Source organism: Xenopus tropicalis, chromosome 8 (assembly GCF_000004195.4).
Source record: "Xenopus tropicalis strain Nigerian chromosome 8, UCB_Xtro_10.0, whole genome shotgun sequence".
Classification (NCBI taxonomy): Eukaryota; Metazoa; Chordata; class Amphibia; order Anura; family Pipidae; genus Xenopus; species Xenopus tropicalis.
Window position 1 is genome coordinate 64597921 of NC_030684.2, and position 22011 is coordinate 64619931.

At 37.4% G+C, this 22011-nt stretch overlaps 1 protein-coding gene across 3 annotated transcripts; it reads left to right on the top strand.

Moving 5' to 3' along the window:
• Positions 1-208: 208 nt before the first annotated feature.
• srpx2 (sushi-repeat containing protein X-linked 2) lies at positions 209-21989 on the top strand. Of its 3 annotated transcripts, none has more exons than XM_002940439.4 (11): positions 209-309; positions 2463-2644; positions 8789-8872; positions 10711-10902; positions 11297-11473; positions 12532-12658; positions 13207-13328; positions 13836-14015; positions 15030-15163; positions 18371-18492; positions 19690-21989. In XM_002940439.4, the coding sequence occupies exons 2-11, from the start codon at positions 2578-2580 to the stop codon at positions 19868-19870; spliced, it is 1386 nt and encodes a 461-aa protein (XP_002940485.2). In that variant the 5' UTR covers positions 209-309; positions 2463-2577; the 3' UTR covers positions 19871-21989. The 3 variants fall into 3 exon arrangements, with proteins under 3 accessions (XP_002940485.2, XP_031746959.1, XP_031746960.1); XM_031891099.1 differs by having other exon boundaries at positions 2495-2644; XM_031891100.1 differs by having other exon boundaries at positions 218-309; positions 2468-2644.
• Positions 21990-22011: the final 22 nt, after the last annotated feature.

A 22011-nucleotide genomic window follows, 5' to 3' on the forward strand; every position in this document is an offset into this window, starting at 1 on the left:
AGACTGATGAATTATTTTACTTTTATATGTCTATATGAGTACTGGAGTATAGAAATAAAAAGAGAATACACAGGAACTGAAGTTCAATTCTTTTTTGCATCTGCTACTGATACTCAGATGACTAAGAAAAGCTACTGTTTGGCATATGCACTTTTTCCCTTCCCACCCCTAAAACTTCCCTCTCCTCCTCTTTGACCTCAGTGGGCGTCTGGCAAAATTCAGATTTCTCAACATCTAGGCTCCGGCAGCTGTGTCCCAGTCAGGATTAGCAGATGTGCGTGACAGGCACTAGACAGTACTCTACACCAGGTAAGGAGTTGTTTATTTGGGAATATTAATTTATAAGCTTTACAAATAGTCATATTTTATATGTAAAAAATAGAAATGTGAAAAATCCTGGTATTATTTACAACATAGGTTTAGCGATGCCTCTTGCGCAGCTATCCAGATGGTAACAGTCAGAGGAATTCCACTGCCTGTAATCACAACACTGATTAGAATAGTAGCCTATGCGTAACCCACAAGCCTTTCTTTCTTATGGGATTGGCACTTAAATACACATGACTGGGTGCTGTGAAACATATTGCACTGTGTGCTTGGCTTTGCATTTTCATCTCTAAATGAATTGAATTTTTTATAAAGTTATTAAATTATAGTTTATCATTAAAACTCAAAGATGGTTTAACTAAGAGGTAGGTGAGTAGGTGAATAGAAACATTAACTACAGTGGCTTAACTAGATGTTACGGGCCCCACAGCAAATTTAATGTCGGGCCCCTATAGTTCACCTATTCTATCAAGATATATTTAAATTGCTCTATAATTAGGGCCTTATTGAGCCCCCTACACCTGGGCTCTCCAGCAACCACAGGGTCTGCTTCCTTTGTATGTATACCCCTGATGATCTAAATGCTAAGCAGTATAAAATATTGTTTCTACTTTCACTTGAGAAAGTTGTGATTACTCCCCTAAAGCTGAAGTCTGGGGCATGTGCACCCCGACCCACCGTTCCAAGTGGTGAGTTCAACGCTATATGGGATTTTTCTTTTTATTCATGTATAAAATATTGTTTACCAACAGATGCAAGAAGCTGTTTTGAGTTTGGGAGGGCAACATATTTTTCCTGTTAAAATTGTACAGTGCATTTTTTATATGTTTTTATGGAACATCAACAAGTAGTTAACAGAAACATTTTTTAGCAGACAGATGAAAGTAATTTTCCATTGCATGTCTCTCTAGTCTAGACCAGGTTAATAGGGACATAAAACTTCAGTATTTCTTTCTTCTTGCATTTCCTAGTCAAATATAATTGCAGATGCAGATTCTCCAGTGAGAATCTACCATACACAGACACAGATCATCTGGCTGTTAACATAAGGACATGAGCAATCACTTTGCCAAAAATACACATCTGAATTTTGGAGGGTGGGCATAGTGATATTTAGGCTTGCAGTGCTAGACTAATATACTTGACGCATTGAACCACATAACAAACATTATGGAACCTGGTGTGCCAGGATTCTCATATGTGAATCATTTTGGAGTAAGTGACCAATGGGAAAGAAGGAAAAATTTATCAAAGACTAATCCATCAATGATGTTGTTGTGCTACAGCTCCCATCACTCTTAACCTCCTGAAAATATTTTTACCATTTTTTTTATATAGTGCCAACCTGTAATCTGCCTGTGGAGCTTACAATCTAACTTCCAAACACATGCACAGCACTCACTAAAGAATACAGCAGGGTCAGTTTCATTAGGAGCCAATTAAAATGCCCCAGACATCCACACAGATGCAGACAACTGCATACAGGTTTGCATGTGTTAAAATACAAATTGCCATAGGCCAATGTACTGGTTTAATGTGAATGACATGCAAGGAGAGACACAGAGGGGCAATAGAATAATAATTAAAAACAAACTAACTTCAATTCTTACTGCAAAACTGCAGTTCTAACTCCAGTTTAATGCATATATTCTCATTTCTGTAGGAAAAGGGATATGGTAGACCCTTCTGCACCTCCAGCACAGCTCAGCCTGTAAAGAGCTTGAAGTTTAATATATTTATTAATATTTGCATTTAAATTCCCATCTAGTCACACACTAAGCTTGTCATTGCATGAGGATTTAAAAACGTTAACACTTTTTTTCTCCGACAAACATAAGCTGTATGAATGACCAAGCATGCTGGTTGAAAAAAGCATTTTAAAGCATACTCAGAGATTGTACCTGTTTGTTATAACACTTCTGAAAAGGATCTAAACACTTTGCTGGAATGCTTTTGCCTGAGTATTCAGTTTTAGAAAACTTTGCCAATATAAACTGCAATTTAAATATATATGTGAGAAAAAAAATGTTGGCACTCCTAAACAGTACTTTTCAGTTACTATTTCAAATGTGTTGGCTTTTCTATAAATAATCTGTTTGCATGGTTTGATGCTACAAACTATTCACTGTGAGCAGTTCAGCTGCAGAATCCATTTGCCCTTCTGTAGATGCTACGGGCTGCCTGCCTGGAAGATTCTGAGAATTCTTGGAACTGAAAGACACTGAAAGACAAGAGTGAGCTCTACCTGCAATGGAACCATCAATAACAATTTTACTGTTTGCTTTCACCAAACTTGCTTCATCTCTGTACTATGAAGGTAAGTAACTTTCCTGTTCCAGTCTCCCTTTCATATTATTATACATAGGATATTTTTAGAACCTGATTCTTTGATTCAAAGGCTTAAGGGGCTGTAAGAATAGAACTGTTTATCTTCAATTACTATATGAGCATTAAAGAAAATAAATGGAACAATTATTACATAGTGCTTACAAACTGAACACAAATAGATATGTTCTTCTTCAAAGAAGCTCTGTGTAAAACTTTTTTTCAATGTGGTTGAGGTTGCTTGTATGTTTGAGTAGTTTCCTACCACTATATTACTTTGGTAAACATAGCTACATTAGCTCTAGCAATAAAGGTCAGGGATTACACCCCATTTAAACAAATGGGTTACATTAAGCACTTAACATAAACACAATTTTAATGCACAGTGATACTTGAATATTTAAATTGCCAATGAACTGCCCAAGAAGAAAGATAAAAAGGGCCATTTACTTAAAGGGGACCTGTCACCCAGACATAAAAAGCTGTATAATAAAAGTCCTTTTCAAGTTAAACATGAAACACAAATTCCTTTTTTTTATAACACACCCATACCCATTATAAAGGCATTTAAAATCCCAGTTGTCAATCATATATTGCTTGAGACAAGCAATACCTAGATGTCACTGCACAGCTCACTTTTCCCCTCCCTCCTCATCATCTTATTGTGTAGCCAGTGCATGGGCATGGGCATCTGGTCCCCCCTTCTGGCACATAAACAAGATTTTGGCATGATACAAAGCTTGCCTTAATAACAGTGCCCACAAAATGGCACCTGCCTGCTTGCTGTGATTGAGTTATTCCAAGACAGCAGAAAACAAGATTTATATTATTTACAGTCATGGCCCAAATTTTTGGCACCCCAGAAATTTTTCCAGAAAATCAAGTATTTCTCATAGAAAGGTATTGCAGTAACACATGTTTTGCTATACACATGTTTATTCCCTTTGTGTGTATTTGAACAGAACAAAAAAAAAAGGGAGGAAAAAAAGCAAATTGGACATAATGTTACACAAAACTCCAAAAATGGGCTGGACAAAATTATTGGCACCCCTAACTTATATATTTGGTTGCACTCCCTTTGGAAAAAATTACTGAAATCAGTCGCTTCCTATAACCATCAGGTCTCTCTTATTGGAAGGGCGCCTTTTCCCAACAGCAATTTTAAGATCTCTCCAGAGATGTTCAATGGGATTTAAATCTGGACTCATTGCTGGCCACTTCAGGACTCTCCAGCGCTTTGTTGCCATCCATTTCTGGGTGCTTTTTGAAGTATGTTTTGGGTCATTGTCCTGCTGGAAGACCCAAGATTTTGCAATACTTTCCTTTGAGAAATACTTGATTTTCTGGAAAGATTTCTGGGGTGCCAACAATTTGGGCCATGACTGTATATAGTGTAAGTGAAGTTTATTTTGCTCAACTAACAATATAGAAAAACATTTGGAGTTATCTCTTAGGGTGACAGGTCCCCTTTAATGCACCACAGTCGAAGCCCCTAAGTTTTCCTGTGGTCATTTGTGTAAAAAATCCCATTCATTAAAGGGAACATGCTCACCGTCACTGCCTGCCATCTGTTCCAGCCTATTTAATAAGGCTGCTATGGGAACCCTATAGCTACTGCCTCTTCAAAACCAGGGTTTCCAGAGCGGTCTATATCCATGTTATTTTCAGGTTGAATGCTAGAAATGAAGCCTATTGTGAATCAGACATTGAAGTGTAAGTGCAACTGTGTCAGTTTTAATGCTTTGGGTGCAACTGAGTCAGGCTCATGACCCCTGGCTACCAAAATAAAGCTAATACCATGGCAAAAACACTGCATTGTGGTTCAAATGTTAATAAAAGTAAAAGGGTTTCTTACAAGAATTTTACAGTGACCTAAAAGGTTTTACTGTGTACCCTGTAACATCCTAGTTTTTCCACAGGTAAAACACAAGAAAATTTAAAGCACTTTGAGGCTATTCTTAGCATTTTTCTTGTATCTTCCTCCTTTGAATGGGACCTGTCACTCAAACAAAGCAGTATAATAAAAGTCGTTTTCAAATGAAACCCTGGAATCATTGAATGGAATGTCAAAGGAGACTTCTACCCTGGCACTGGATAAGCAGGCTTTCCCAGTTTTAACCATCTGTATTTTTGCTTCCATTTTCACTCTTTGTTAAAAACCATAGCTAAAGCCAAGATGTGACATGTCAGACATGGTATCTCACTGCACACACAGCCACCTTTAGGAATCAAGGGTCCCCATAATGACTTGTGCATTTATGACAGTCATGACCCATTAATCTGAAACCGAGGGCCGGAACTAGAGCTAGGCAGGCTAGGGGGGGGTGGGGGGGGTGGGAGGTGCAGGGGCGAGGTTGCCAACCGGGTTGCCTAGGGCAATCAGTCGGCTTGGCCTGCCCCTGCTGAAACCCCACCTATGATGATTCAACCAAACACAAAACCCCACCCCCCTGAAAGCCCTGCTACCTTCAGAACCTACAAATCCCATTTTTACATCTACTGGGGTTTTCCAGAGACACCACAAATTCACACTTGGGGATACCACACTCTGCCCCTAGTCCACAAGATGGACAACCTTGGCCTATACATTAAAAAGAAATGCTTACAGTTGACAATAACTATATGGGTCTCTGTTAATGGATTTTATAATAATGCTAATAAAAAGCCATAGTGGTATGCCTCTAGACAATGTGGAAGTTTTAAATGAAGCAGAGCTGCTCTGCTGTGTATACAGTAAATTTACACAGTTTAATTGCTTTAGAATAATATACATATTAGCAGCCAGATCTGTGCAGAAATCTGAGGGAGTTAAGTTTGTGTGGGTGGGGACAGAAACAAAGACTTTAAGTGTGGTTAAGTGTAGTCACGCCGACCAAGACAGGGATTGCACATTATGTAAAACCTTCCTATTCTACACGTAATCTTTTCCAAATGTTTTCAGGTTTCGGAAACAGGGTGGAATAAGTTCCTGTGGGTCCCTTTTTCCATTTAAGCAGCATTCTTCTGAATGCTCAAACAGTTTGCAGCTAGAATGACTCAATGCTTAAACCACTTTCGGTTAGAGTCAGATTAAGAGCTCTGTGTAATTTCTGGCAAGTCCCATTGAGTAAGAGAACTCATGGTATTACTACTCTATCCATAGAGCTTTCTTTGTAGGTCTAAACTCTTATTACTGTTTATCATGGGGAAACCAGATTTAATCGGAAGAGTGGCAAAGTTTGAGGGTGAAAGCAGACCAGCTTCCCTTCTATTATGAGTACTTCTCAATGTTATGGGGTTTTTAAAGGTTGAAATCTTTATAACTGTAAAACTAGTTATATAATTAGAACATTATATTATTAGAATCTTCCCCAAGATCATTTACAAACTAACTAATCTGTTTTGGGTGAAGAAAAAGGCCCAGTGCATGTGCAAATTCAGGTCATCAGATGTTCTTTTCATATTGACCAGTTATGATTGCTATACTGCCAGAGTTTAATTAACCAAACCAGTCACTGTGGGGTCAGCACATGCATCATACACTTTACCCAGAAATTGACCAGTTTCACCTTAGAATAAACATTTTGTTCTGTCATAATAAATATGCCTTATAAGTTTAACTTTTTGCTTAAATATATTTAATTATAGTAATCATATATTTTATTTTTAAGATCTGGTACCTTTAGGGCTGCCAATTAATTCTAATGAAGAAAATGCTAAAAGATTCTGAACACTGATGTCCAATGATGTCAACTGGGACCCAATCCTACAGTATGAAGGTCCCTGACAATTACCAATAGTTTTCTAAACTAAAGAATGGCAAAAAAAACTGGCAAATTGGCAGGCAAGAAAGTCCAGATTTACATGCACACATTTTACAACTTACTCTGACATCTTTAGTTTTTGTATTTTCTTATCTTATTGCCCAAATCGGAAAAATCCTTGCTTTAAGTACAGATATAGGATCTATTATTCTGAATGCTCAGGATCTTGGGTGATAAGGGATCTTTCCATAATTTGGATCACTATACCTTAGTCTGCTAAAATTATTGAATGAACATGAAATAAATCCAATGTGATTGTTTTGTTAGAATCGTTTCCTTAAAATAGGCTCTATGGGACATGACCTTCCCATAATTTGGAGCTTTCTGGATAACAGATTTCCAGATAACATAGAGGCAATTATTTCAATTTGCTAGCCTATGGGATGGGAGGAAACTAATACAATAACTAAAGATTTTAAATGGGGGTCCTCCCATTTTCAGGCTTTGATGTTGGGGGCATACAATAACTACTTGGCTACAAATATACCCCAGTCTGCACTGCTGCACTTAGTGTGGAACAAATGTTTGTAGCTATATCTTTAAATGAAAAATTACCCCAGCCCCCCTATTTAACATAGGATTAACTTAATTAAGTTGAGCTTTTTTAAAAAGTTGTAGTAACACTATGTAAAATGCTTGTCACAGTATATTTATAGTAAAAAGTACCCCATAAAATGTTATGCTGGTTCCAGTTCTAAATACTCAGTGCAGTATGATTAATGTGCTGCACACATTCTTACATCAGGCTCCCCCCCAAACAAAAACATCTTTGCTGCCTAAGCCAGAGGCAGAACAAAAGGCTGCAGAAATATACACATACATTATCACAGAGGAAGAGGAAAGTCCCATGGACCTGGAGCATAGCATTAATGTGATTTCATACCACTGGAATGTCATTATTCCTGCCAAGCGTTTAATCTGAGTCAGTGTATAACAGAACCATTTCCTCTGTGCATGTGCTCATAAGCTTATGCTATAAAATGGTAATGGAAATAGTGTGTCTTTTAATGTGAGAAAAATAACGCCTATGTGTATTGGTTTTTTTTTTAAATCTAGTATGTAATATTGGTTTAGTTTTATTTTCCATAGAGTTTGGTACTTATAATCTGCTAAAACATCTGAAATAAAATAAATGGAATGTGTCACCTTTGGTCAGTTAAAAGAGAACCAAGGATTAGGCTAGAGAATCTGAATAAGCTTAATGCCACCACCACAGTACTTTAGCATTAATATCTATCTAGGAAGATGCCCCTAGCATCTCCCTGTTTTCTTTTCTGGTAATACACAGCGCATGCACTGGGCTTCTGATAGTTACCAGTGCTTATAGACCGACTTACTATATACAGTATACAACAATCACAGTATAAGTTATTATTTCCCATTTACATTATCCTGGCATCAAAGAAACCACTACACTGGGCATCAGGATTTATTATCATCCCTGTAGCACCATCTTCTATGACAGATGTCAATCATATTCTGCAAAATTACTGATGATTTCCAACGACCCCTAAGCTTAGATTCTCAACAGCTGCCCAGAGGACACTGAGCATATGCAGTGTCACTGACACAAGATTTCGGTGAATTATTATTAATATTGGGTTTCTGAACCTTTGGGCTAGTACCATACATTTAGTTTAAAAAAAAAAAAAAACAACAACATTTTTAGCCACCTGTTTTTGTAGGCTTTAGTTTAGACTTTAGTTCTCCTTTAAGATGTTTATTAGTTCCTCTCTGCCCTTATTGTCAATATGATTATTTATAGAAAATAGGGATTAATTATTTTTGTGATGTGATTGGCTCCCATAGTTTACTGTAACAGTTTAAAGTTGCCCATTGTTAACAAATGAGCCCCAATGCTTAAACGTTTTCTGAAGCAAAAGCAAAAATTATATATGTACCCTTATTTGTTAGTTTAACAGTAGAAGCCTAAACATAGTGAAATAACAAAATAAAAAAACAGCTATTTTCCATGTTTTATTGGAAGGATATCATCTTTTCGTATCTACAGCCTCTTAGTGTACTGAAAGTGATGCAGTTCCCACTCTGAATATGTTAGCCACTATTTGCACACAATTCAGAAAAAGGCACATATGTAATATTAATGCATGTACTTTCAGGAGACTCAGCTTGGCATGTGGTGGCAATTATGCTGGAATTATGGGGAAAACTCTGCATTTGGCAGCTGAAACCAGTGCAATTAGCATCAGAATTTAATAATCAGACCTGTAGCATTAGCTTATATGACAGGCCAGCCTCATTTTCTGATTGATAATTTGTGATGACCCCTAAGCTTAACTTCTCAAGTGCTTTTTTCTTTCTCTCTTTTCCAGGTTCAGGACACAGTTATGGCGAGATCCAATCCAATGAGGTTTATGTTGAACCCCGCCCTTTGGGACCCTTGTTAAATTACAGAGGTAATAAAATTGTAGCACTAAAATGTGGGCCCTTGGAAGAGAGTAGAACATTTTGGGCACTTAATTGTTAAAGGAAATGGCAGAAATATAAAATATGACAATATAAATGTACAGTATGTGTTTTTTTTTTTAATTTTACCAATATTTCAACTGAAGTATATTTTCTTGTCTGTAGTCATCATCACCTTCTCATTTGTTCAGCTTTCCCAAATCCTACAGCCATAGCATCATTGGTGTCTTGTTTAATTATTGCTCTGCGTTACCTATTTTAGTCTGCACCATCTGCCCCCCTAAATCCATGTTCAAAACTGTCTGTGCCAGAAAAATGCTATTGTAAAGACTCTCCCACATGTGTATACATTTTTTACTATCTATTACTTATTTTCATATATTCCAGATCAAAAGAGTCATTAAATAATGTTTTATCAAGCATAGCAGTGATACTATACTTTTCCAGTATCCAAAGTAAGGACACAATATGAATTCCTTAATGCTATACTTCATGGATCTGCTTAAAAAGAGGCAATAATTGTACATTGAATCTGAAATGGAGAATTGCAGATCTATACTCCTTGGTATGTTTAACAAATAAGGGATATTTCCATATTTTAAGTCTCCATACCTTACATCTACTAAAAAAATAATTTAAACATTAAATAAACCCAATAGAATTGTTTTGCCTCAAAAAGGGATTCATTAGGGTTGATTCACCAAAGTGCGATAATCGTTATCGCATGCTTTTCTGCGTTAAAATTGATGTGAGAAAAAAACGCGCGATTGGCTAAAGTATTATCGCACATGTTAAGTCGCATATCGCATGCATTAAATAGCGTGCAACTGAATGCGTTAATTTTACTGCGTTGCGTTAATTAGCGCGCAGAAATAATACTAACGCATGATTCACAAACACTTAGATGCGCTAAATATCGCATTAGTCTATGCAAAAATTAACACCTACTTGAGGCAGGCAGTAATTATAGAAAAGTACAGTTCATGAGCTTTTGGCAACACAATATGGACTTTGCAGTGTGATGTATTCAAGTATGTGTTGGCCCTAGAGTGATGTAGCCTCCAGTTTGCAGGGAAATGGTCATTTTCACAACAGTAGTTTTTCGAAAGTAATGCCGTGTACGGCTAATATGGCGTGGGTTTTTTCATACGCGGTGACAATTTGTGTGCGCTGCATTAATTAGCGCGCGTTGCATCAAATACTGCACGAAAATCTTCGCAACTTAAATAACGCAAACAGCATCACGTCTAAAATAACGCAAGTATCCTTTTAGTGAATCATGTGTTAAGACGCGAAAAATTAGACGCGATAAAAATTTTTACACATGCTATAAATAGCGCTAGAAATATTGACCTTTAGTGAATCAACCCTATTATATCCTAGCTGGGATCATGTACAAGATGTTTTATTATTACAGAGAAAAAGAAAATCAATTTTAAAAATCTGAATTATATGTTTAAAATGGAGTCTATGGAAGACATTCTTCCCGTAATTCAGAGCTTTCTGGAAAAATAGGTTTCCAGATAAAGGATCCAATACATGTATCTGAAGCAAAGGATTATAGGTCTCATTTGTCAGGAAGAATACACTAAAAATGTAGTACCATTTTATGGGGGTACTGCCACTGGATTGGCCTCAGCTACACTCCCCATTGTACCAGTTGTTCAAACATATTTGTTAAACGATGGTGAAATTCTCTCTTTATAAACCACTGAGCTTGAGATTGCAATAGACCGCCTCCCCTTTGGAGATGCCTACTGCCTTTTTAGAACTGAAGATACAGCAGCTTTTGTAGGACTTGTCATGACTCTGCTTGTGTGCTTCCTAGCTCCACGTTGGTGCTATGATCTACATATCAGTGATGGGGAAGCAACTTGCTATTCACCACTTGGAGGAAGTTACCGCAGCTCTCTAGGAACCCGGTGCCGTCTTTCTTGTGACCAAGGTTTCAGACTCATTGGACAAAACTCAGTGCAATGTTTATCAAACCGGCGCTGGTCTGGGATTGGCCACTGCAGAAGTAAGTAGATACTCGTGGATACAATTCTCCCTTGTCTGAGCTCTACCAACAGCTGAGAGATGGCTAGACGTATGGTTATTTCTTAAAATTGCTTGCATCATGATGACAGAATAACTTGAATCCATTTATCTGAACATTAAATACTGAAAACAGATTGCATTTCAGTTAATGTGTAAAAAGCAACTTTCTTACACAATGAACAAGAAGGCACTTAAGTAGGGCACTTTGTAAGAAATTCTTGTAGCCAAGTCTTTCCCAGGGCAAAGAGATAACTTTGTCCATCTCTTAAGATAATGTTTTGTTGAAACACCACTCATATTTCTCTTTCCAATGATAAGCTTTTAAATGTATGTTTTTTAAACCTCCTAGTCATTGTAGCAAAACTCTCTTTTAGGAATCCAGTGTCATGTTCTGCCACCAATATTTTATGGATCCTATCAGTGCTCAGCAGGTGTTTCTGAGGGATCTCGCTGTGATTATTCCTGTGCCCCCGGCTATGTGGTGGAAGGAGACCGCAGTCGGATCTGCATGGAAGATGGACAGTGGAGCGGTGGAGAACCTGTCTGTGTAGGTAAATTTTCAGATACTTCTTTAGGATTAAAACCTTCCAGAAAGGAACTTCAGCATTGTTACCAAATTTGCTTACATCATTAAAATAATAGATGTTGACTTTAAAAATCAAACCCAAAGTGTGAAAATTCTTTTAAAAAAGGAAAAAAAATGTCACAAGTGGTAAAGTCCAATCTAAGTCAATTGCACACATCCCTTTTAAAACTTTGCTTTGTGGTTTTAGAGGTTTTTGTGTTTTTTGACTGTCATTTTTGTAGTACAGAAAAGTCAAGAATTTTGTGCAATAATATGAAAAAGTTGCATTTTTTTGGTGTATTTTTCATTCATGCTTTTTCAATTTGGATTTTTTGATTATTGGCTGTCATTTGTGGAAATAGGTTTAGTCGTAGTTTCAAAAATCTCTAAAACCACAAAAATTACTGTGCTTTTCACCTTCTATGGCAGGTCCTGACTGGGAATCAAAATAGGCCCTGTCATTTTAAATTCATAGAGGCCTAAACAGCCCTCACAGGCCCAATAAAAAGTGACTGTCTAGCCCTTCTGCTGCTGCTCTATGGGCAATAATATTTTTTGCGCCATCTGTATTTGCATTGCAGCTTTTTTTTCCTGTAATGCCATTCATTACTTTTCTGAAATTGTTTCTAAGATGTCAGCTAAAAACTTTGAACTAGCAAAAACAGTGTGCAAACTTCATTATGTTATATAAATACCAAAAAGAAGTTCTGGTAATGCTATTATTATTTTAGTAAAAAAAAAACTTAAAACAGAAAGTGTTGTAATTTTAATGAAGTTGTATCAGCTTAGTGTTATTGAACTGCAGATATGAATGGTTTGCCAACGCAACATGCAAATAGTTTTCTTATTTTAGCAGCCATGTTATACACTTTTAGCAGCAAAATATTGCACCACATTTGACATTGGTTGAAGCAGAAAAAAGTGGATTTACCATCTTATTTCTTTTATAATTTTAAAAAGGACTGCATTGGTCCCTTTGTGTGGCCAGGTTTACATCATTTATATATGCACAGCTGTTAGGAATGACTACGTTGTATCCACCAGATCTGGACCCACCCAAAATTCAGTGCCCTGTGTCCCGCATGAAAGTAGCAGAGCCAGAGAAATTGACTGCAAGAATATTCTGGGGGAACCCAAAAGTGAAAGATTCAGCTGATGGTGTTATCACACGGTAAGATTCTGGGGCATCTGTTTATATTTACCCTTACTCCCATCTATTGGGTAAAATTTGCAAATGTACACCCAGAATGCACTTTTTTTAAAGAGGTTAGTAGCAGTTTCAGTAAAGACTGGGATAGAATTACAGTTGCGATAGTATCTGTAGGTATACTGAGGCCCAATTATTGCAGCATCTCATAATTTCTTAATCGTTTCTTGTGTTACCATCTTTATATGTGAAGTAAAAAAAAAACATTCCTTAATCTTTTTAAGTATAGCATCTGACTCTCTTAAATAAATACACCCTATAGTGCACACATTTTAGTAGGACTGTATTCTAGATTAGATTTAATCTAATTATGTAATTTAACCATTTCCATGCCAGCACTAGATCCTTGGAATAGAAACCCACATTGAGAACAAGGCAACCAGAATGGCTCTGTCACAGGGCCTAGAGTCAAAGGCACGGAAAGAAATAAAATGTAATTTTTTTGTGTTGTCAATTCTTTATCTTAAACCTCACTGCAGTGATTCTATTTTTTTGTTGTTGCTTTTTTGCAGAGTATTTCTCCGAGGCCCAGAACCTGGTTCTGAGCTTCCAGAGGGAGAGCATGTTATTCGTTACACAGCTTATGACAGGGCCCACAATAGGGCAAGCTGTAAATTTATAGTAAAAGTACAAGGTAAGCGCATTAGGGAAACATCTTCTATTACTGTAAAGTGCAATACGCTGTAAAACAGTTTTCAGACCTTCCTTTAACTTTTCATCTAAGGACAATTACATTGTGAATTTTTACATCATGGGTTTTTCTGAAAAAAACAAGAGATATGTTTAATTCCTATTTACTACAGTGGGATGCTGTAGTTGGATACTGTTTCCAAAGTCAAATTCAGAAGGAAATTAACCCTAACTTGGCAAGGGAATGGCATATTTATAACTATTAGCAAGCAGTTCCGTACTTTAACTACAGTAGGCATGGCCCCCTGCTGTGGGGGTCTTATCGAACTTGCTGAATTACAGCTACCTGACTGTATACTGAAACACACAGTTTATGCCCCAGACATTAAAATATTTAATAAAGACACTTTGAAACAAATTGACCATGTAAAATAAAAGGAATGTTTAGTATAAATCCTAATGATTCCCAAATTTACCTTTTCCATTTGAGAATTTTGCTTTGATCCCACAGTGCGGCGATGCCCAGATCTTACACCACCTCTTCATGGTTACATCACCTGTACTGCTGCAGGCAATAACTATGGGGCAACCTGTGAGTATCACTGCGAGGGAGGGTACGAGCGTCAAGGACCAGCTGCCAGAGTCTGCCAGTTTAGCCAGAACTGGGCTGGAACACCAGCTACCTGTACACGTAAGTAACTGTTCAGAAATTGAAATTCATATGAATGCAGCCATCCCAGCCTGGACTGCACTGTGATTTGGTACACTTTTAAAGAGTTAGGAGTTTTTTTTCTATATTAAATAAAGAAGTTATTTCTCTTATAAAAAAAACCTCCTAACTGAAACCTTCAACTGGCAAGTCCCCAGTCACCAGCTTCTTCTCTTGAGCTCCTCAGATTGGCCAGTGAATACAGTTGAGCTCCATTGGCTGTTGGAATTCACAGACCCCTTCACTGTGATGATAGGCACCATGACAGAATGCTGGATCTATTTATAAATACCTTGTACTGACTGAAATCAAAGTAAAACTATACACATAAACAGTCAGTCCCCACTACTGGCACGGGGCACCTGTCACACCGAAAAGTAGGCTTTAAATTGAAAATGTGTTCAGCTTATATGTTTAAGTATGTACCTTTCCTTCACAAAGACTTATGGGGTAATTTATGGAGACCCAGTGAAGAAGTGCAAGAGCACAAGAGCGCAGAGACCTGCTACAATCAGTGCCGGGCCAGGTTGACCAGGCGCCCTAGGCATCCTGGCCGGACACCTCCCCACCAATCCCTCTCCACCCCCTATCTCACCCCACCCCCCAGTGCTAACATGCATGTGCACATACATGTAGATGATGACGGGGGAGGTGGCTTTTTGCTGTCCCTGGTAACTTTGCAAGTTTTTCAACTCGCCTTATGGTATCAGCACCCCCGCTTGAGACGTGTCAGAGTAAAATCATAAAATGCTACTTTATTGTCAGGAGGAGGCTACTTTATTGTTATTGGAGGAGGTAAGAGTGTGCTGGGTGAACTTTTTTTGTTGTATAGTAATTCGACTATTTGTCGACCCACACCCATAGGCACGCACCTGATAGCCAAATTCTTGCTTTAGCTAAATTACCATCTGTTTTAATTATTAAAACTTTTGTTGCATAAAGTGAAACTTTTGTGGCATAAAGTGAAATATTTGATTGCTTGTTTTGTATTTACAGCCATGCTTATAAATGTTAATGTGAATTCTGCCGCGGGGTTCATTGATCAATTCTTTGAGAAGCAACGTCTTTTATTTATATCCAGCCCTAGTTCTTCTGATCGCTACTACAGAATGCAAACTACTGCACTGCAGGTTTGTGTAAGATGCACACACAGAATGCCAAGAAAATTAGATTCCTTTCACTTTTTACGTTCTAGCTGTATATGATTCTAGTTTCCTGGTAACAAAGTCAGGAGCTTTTTGAGATTGCAAATTGATTCTTTAATTATCTTTTGTAACAACTTATTCTTTTATGTTACATATATTTGTTTTGGCGCTCTTTTTCTTGTGGTGGGGTACTTAAGGGGGGTGGTTTTACACAGTCTTTTGGTTTGCCCCTGAGGAAGAGCACCGTTAGTGCTTGAAACGTCGGATCTTTTTCAATAAACATCTTATTTTTTTGCAAAGCCCCTGTGTGTGCGGCTCTCTGCTTCTATATATATATATATATATATATATATATATATATATATAAACTTCCAAGTAAATGCCGGCACTCACGTATAGATAAGTTGCTGTTGCCTGGGTGCAGGTCCAAATAATGTTGAAGGTGCTTGAGAGAGGGTCAGCACTCACAGGACTTATACAAACAAATTATTTTATTAAAGAGGAGACTAACGTTTCGGCTAGCACTTTAGCCTTTTTCAAAGTGGTGAATACAACAAACACTGTGTCTAAAAATCACAAAGTGGCGGGAAAAAGTGGAGATGACGTCATCAAACGTCGCCAGAGACAGAATACCAGAGATAAATCAATAAAAAACTGAAAACATGCAATAAAACAAAAAACAAAAAAGAAATAATCAGTACAAGCAAGTAATCAAAAGGTCTAAGCAGCAGCTTAAACAGAAACAAAAGTATCAAAATTAACACGCTACTGTGCTTTTTAGACACAGTGTTTGTTGTATTCACCACTTTGAAAAAGGCTAGAGTGCTAGCCGAAACGTTAGTCTCCTCTTTAATAAAATAATTTGTTTGTATAAGTCCTGTGAGTGCTGACCCTCTCTCAAGCACCTATATATATACAGTGGTGTGAAAAACGATTTGCCCCCTTCCTGATTTCTTATTCTTTTGCATGTTTGTCACACTTAAATGTTTCTGCTCATCAAAAACCGTTAACTATTAGTCAAAGATAACATAATTGAACACAAAATGCAGTTTTTAAATGAAGGTTTACGTTATTAAGGGAGAAAAAAAACTCCAAATCTACATGGCCCTGTGTGAAAAAGTGATTGCCCCCCTTGTTAAAAAATAACTTAACTGTGGTTTATCAATTTCAATTTTCAATTTCAATATCAATTTCTGTAGTCACCCCCAGGCCTGATTACTGCCACACCTGTTTCAATCAAGAAATCACTTAAATAGGAGCTACCTGACACAGAGAAGTAGACCAAAAGCACCTCAAAAGCTAGACATCATGCCAAGATCCAAAGAAATTGAGGAACAAATGAGAACAAAAGTAATTGAGATCTATCAGTCTGGTAAAGGTTATAAAGCCATTTCTAAAGCTTTGGGACTCCAGCGAACCACAGTGAGAGCCATTATCCACAAATGGCAAAAACATGGAACAGTGGTGAACCTTCCCAGGAGTGGCCGGCCGACCAAAATTACCCCAAGAGCGCAGAGACAACTCATCCGAGAGGCCACAAAAGACCCCAGGACAACATCTAAAGAACTGCAGGCCTCACTTGCCTCAATTAAGGTCAGTGTTCACGACTCCACCATAAGAAAGAGACTGGGCAAAAACGGCCTGCATGGCAGATTTCCAAGGCGCAAACCACTTTTAAGCAAAAAGAACATTAAGGCTCGTCTCAATTTTGCTAAAAAACATCTCAATGATTGCCAAGACTTTTGAGAAAATACCTTGTGGACCGACGAGACAAAAGTTGAACTTTTTGGAAGGTGCGTGTCCCGTTACATCTGGCGTAAAAGTAACACAGCATTTCAGAAAAAGAACATCATACCAACAGTAAAATATGGTGGTGGTAGTGTGTTGGTCTGGGGTTGTTTTGCTGCTTCAGGACCTGGAAGGCTTGCTGTGATAGATGGAACCATGAATTCTACTGTCTACCAAAAAATCCTGAAGGAGAATGTCCGGCCATCTGTTCGTCAACTCAAGCTGAAGCGATCTTGGGTGCTGCAGCAGGACAATGACCCAAAACACACCAGCAAATCCACCTCTGAATGGCTGAAGAAAAACAAAATGAAGACTTTGGAGTGGCCTAGTCAAAGTCCTGACCTGAATCATATTGAGATGTTGTGGCATGACCTTAAAAAGGCGGTTCATGCTAGAAAACCCTCAAATAAAGCTGAATTACAACAATTCTGCAAAGATGAGTGGGCCAAAATTCCTCCAGAGCGCTGTAAAAGACTCGTTGCAAGTTATCGCAAACGCTTGATTGCAGTTATTGCTGCTAAGGGTGGCCCAACCAGTTATTAGGTTCAGGGGGCAATTACTTTTTCACACAGGGCCGTGTAGGTTTGGATTTTTTTTCTCCCTAAATAATAAAAACCCTCATTTAAAAACTGCATTTTGTGTTTACTTGTGTTATCTTTGACTAATAGTTAAATGTGTTTGATGATCAGAAACATTTTGTGTGACAAACATGCAAAAGAATAAGAAATCAGGAAGGGGGCAAATAGTTTTTCACACCACTGTATATATATATATATATATATATATATATATATATACACAAAGGATGGCACACCGCTACATAACATACCTCGGGTGCTCGGTAAAGGGTTCCAATAGTATAAAAAAGACCAGCAACTCCGGGATTTCTTGTGAAAAATCAAAACATGTATTCAAAGTAGCATAAACAGGCTGTTTATGCTACTTTGAATACATGTTTTGATTTTTCACAAGAAATCCCGGAGTTGCTGGTCTTTTTTATACTATATATATATATATATATATATGTACTGTATATATATATATATATATATACACATATATAAATATATAGTTAGTCCTTATAATTGAAAGGTTCACAATGAGCTTAATTCATTATTTTTTAATTTTTTCCCCTGATGAAGACCCTTTATGAGTTGAAATGCGTTGGGCTATACTTGTTATGGTGTATTTTTGTATTGAATGAATTTTCTATTTTTATATATGATTTTTGAATGTGCAGATACTTTTTACTTTCTTGGAATCTTTTTTGGAGTTACTGAATGGGTTTTCTCCAGTGTTTTGCAACTCCTTTATTTATTATACAGAAGGTGTGCGCTCTCACATTTTGCTATATTAACATATGATAATGATCTGTTTAAGTTAAGTGAAGGTTTTTCTTAACAGAGTGCATCCTGTGGCCTGGAACAGCGCCATGTATTACTTGTTGAGTTAGTTGGAGAGTCCCCAAGAGAAGTAGGACGAGTGCGCAATCAGCAGCTGTCCAAGGAATTAATAGAAGAACTGAGGTAACTTAGCATATAATTAATTATAAGTGTTATAAAAACGCATAAATAGGCGACAAACCTGGTTTTCACATTCTAGCAACAATTATGTTACTCCAGCTCCTCTAAGTACTACATATTTAATTCTGTGTCACAAATAGTATTTTCTTAAGAGTCTTTTAGATATATACTTTTACTCATGCCAACACTTTATTTTTTTTTGGTGCAACTGTAACCAACTGATTCATGCACATTCATCCTAACATTTTTGAACTTGCTGCAAGCAATTAACATTTAGTGCTATACTTATAGCAACTGGCTTTTGTTGTTTATCAGTGCAGATATAATGAGCAAGAGTTGGAAGCCTAAAGTACTATATATTAGATATTCATGATAAAATATAGGACTGCCAAATCAGAAAACTTTTAAAGTACTGACTGCAAAGAAGTGATCTACATTTCTGATTATATAGCTTTATCCAAAATAAATCTAAACTCTGTATTTGTAATTCAGCTCCTCCTTTTATGGTAAATATCTATTACCCCTCCCCTGAATAACCCATGAGCGTTTTGTGTTTGTTTCATGCATCGGGGCGTTTCTATTCCTCCTTGCCCACCCCACATTTACCTCTTTTGTGTCGGAGCAGGTCTAGGGGTGAGCCACATTTCTTGTCCATAAAGTACAGTTGCAATTTTAGTTTTAAGAAAATGAAATGTGGTGGTTAAAGTTACCAAAAGCGGCTTTTTGTTGCCTCTTGTAACCTGCCGCACACTACTGCCTAAGGTTAGGTTTTCATCTTATATCATGGAAGTAGTGGCCCTGCATGTTATTTAGCAGTATCTGTGAGACTGTCAGGCTTCATTTTAGTAATAAAAAAAACATTTAATTACAATAGCTCAACAAATCAACCTTCTGCCACCTCATCTATTTTTCAAAAACCTCCTTTAGTATTATGGTGATATGGCATAGTGCCATATTTAGTATGGTATTCTGAGGTACAAAGTTTGTACCCATTTCAAAATAAGCCATAATAATCAGATTTTTGTTCTTGATCAAAAGGACAATATACACTACTTGCTGATTGGTTGCTATGGGTTACTAGACCTGGTGAAAACTTTGTGAGGTTTATTACATGTTATTTTATTTAACTCTCATTTCAGCACTTGAGATATAAAATTATATTGTCTGTGTTTTATTAAACCTGTGAATTTTTACCCACAGACAGGCTCTCCATATTTCCCGTTCATACTTTAACATGGTCCTTATTGACAAGCATGGGGTTGATAGAGATCGATATATGGATCCCACAACATCTGAAGATATCTTTCTTTTTATTGATACATATTTATTGAGCCCTCGGGAGCTCTCCCAGGTGGAATTGAATAAAGAAAACTGTGAATGATGAAGAGACTTTTCTGCTGAATAATTATGATAGACTCACTTCAGACTCAATAGTAAAGGTCATCTAAATGGTTACTTTTTATGGGACTAACATTTAGATGCAAGAGAGCTTGTTTACCATTGGCAGTTGCACTCACCATGCATGCAAAATTCGAGAATGGCACTTTGCACCTTGGTTTTAGTGATAAAACAGCCTTATTCTAGTAAACATTAGATTAACTATTGAAAGACAATATTTATTGAATAAAACCAGTATAAAAATAGTTTCTTTAGCAAACTGAAAATAGTAACAGTAATGGGAGTGGTTCTGTTTATTAATTTTATAGCATTAAAGCAAACATAAACCTTCCATAGCAGCAAAGCTTTACCCACCAGACTTCCATCATACTCTAAAATACTATCAGGGGTTCAAGCTTCACAGATGGATTCTTATAGTAGTATTGACTAATACATCTTTTTTCAAGTTCAGCTGTCCAACTTATGCAAAATGAGCTGTGACAATGCTTTCTTCCTTCTCAGTTTGCTGGACAAGGTAGGACAATGTGCATGGTTCTCATGCACCACAGTATTTTAGTGAATGGGCAGGAGGTGAAAGTTAGCAGATAGTAATATATCTTGTTTGTGGGTCTGGTGGGTATTTTTTGTCCCCTCTGAAGTTAAATATTCCTTTTCTAATGAAACAGCTGTCTCCATGAAAAAAGTCTTTCCTAAGGTTGGCAAAAAAAAAAAAGTCTATTGCTCTGGCCTTTGTAGCTGTTCTGGAAATGCCTGGTTAGAAGCAGCCGGACAAAGGTTATACAAGAATGTAGTGTGGGCTGCGGTAATACCTTCTGAGTATTGGCTAATTTGATGCACTCATGAGCAGCCTTAGCTGAATGCAAGCATGTCATTTTCTAGGGGAATGGTGCTTTTTCCATTCCATAGCACAGTCCCAGGCAGTGGTGTATCCTGCAAAAAAGGGGCCTTGCGCAGAGAAGAACTTACCCCTATCCTGATGTGTCCTCCCTCTGCCCTGACACTGCCCCCGCACAGTTGCATATAAATTCCCTTCTCCCCACATGCACGTTGAGCAGGGATTTATATGTAAAATAGAGGAAGCAGACCCCGCGTTCCGAGTCCCCCCCCCTCCCCACCACCACCACTGTGGGGTCTGCTTCCTCTGTTGTTATGCCACTGGTCCCAGGGACATGTGGTAGATGTTCTTTAACATTTATTTGGATTATTTATTTTCATTTTTTATATTTTAGAAGATGTCCTCCATATGTTAATTTGGAATAATATGGAGTAGAAATCAAGGGGAAAAATCTTAATTAAAGGGGATGTTCCCCCTTTGCAAAATTGTACCACAGGAGAAGAACATTACTTATTACATCCAAAATTTAAAAATACTTCCTTTATTAATTAAAATAAATTGTTTACTAAATTCTGAATGGGCACAGATGCAGAATGAAAAGAGAGAGATCATCAGTTACCTAGAGTGGAGTTAATTGCTACTGCCCATGCACATAAGTGCTTAACCTGAATAGAAGATAAGCTGGTAAAGTAACCCTTTAATCCACAGTGTAGGTAGGGCCATGTAATTAAACATGGTTGGAGTTTCTTTGTAGTAAATACAAACAGCTTGTTCTTTTGCCTGGATGAATGAACAAGACAGGGAGCAAATTAAACTCTTGTCTGCTGAAAAGAGGGGCAAATGATGGGTCCTGAGAAGGCACTTATGTCAATGCAGAGTCTGTTGAGCTTGGTAACAAAAACACCTACTCAGTCCCTGATGGTTCCTCTGCTAAGTAGGCAGGTGTGCCACCAGCTCTTTTTTGTTTAATCTGTAAGGGGAAAGAGAAGGCCTCTCTATTTTAAAATGGTATAGAAATATAGAAAAGTATTTATAGAAAGTGCCTTTTTGTACTTTGTACTAACATGATTTGCCCACTGTATGTAGATATTATGTGAGGTTGTTTAGGCACGTCTAGGAGAACAAAAACAGTCAAGAATAGATATGTTTATTTTAGTTGCCTGGAAATAAATGTACTATAAAATAAAAGTAGTGGACCTCTTATCCGGAAACCCATTATCCAGAAAGTTCCGAATTACAGAAATGCCATCTCCCATAGACTCCATTTTAATCAAATAATTCCCATTTTT

Excerpts from the sequence above, each read along its gene's own strand:
- srpx2 (XM_002940439.4), top strand. The coding sequence starts at position 2,578 with ATGGAACCATCAATAACAATTTTACTGTTTGCTTTCACCAAACTTGCT. Across the intron at positions 12,659-13,206 it reads GCTGATGGTGTTATCACACG|AGTATTTCTCCGAGGCCCAG; the intron begins GTAAGATTCTGG and ends GCTTTTTTGCAG. Across the intron at positions 15,164-18,370 it reads TGCAAACTACTGCACTGCAG|AGTGCATCCTGTGGCCTGGA; the intron begins GTTTGTGTAAGA and ends TTTTCTTAACAG.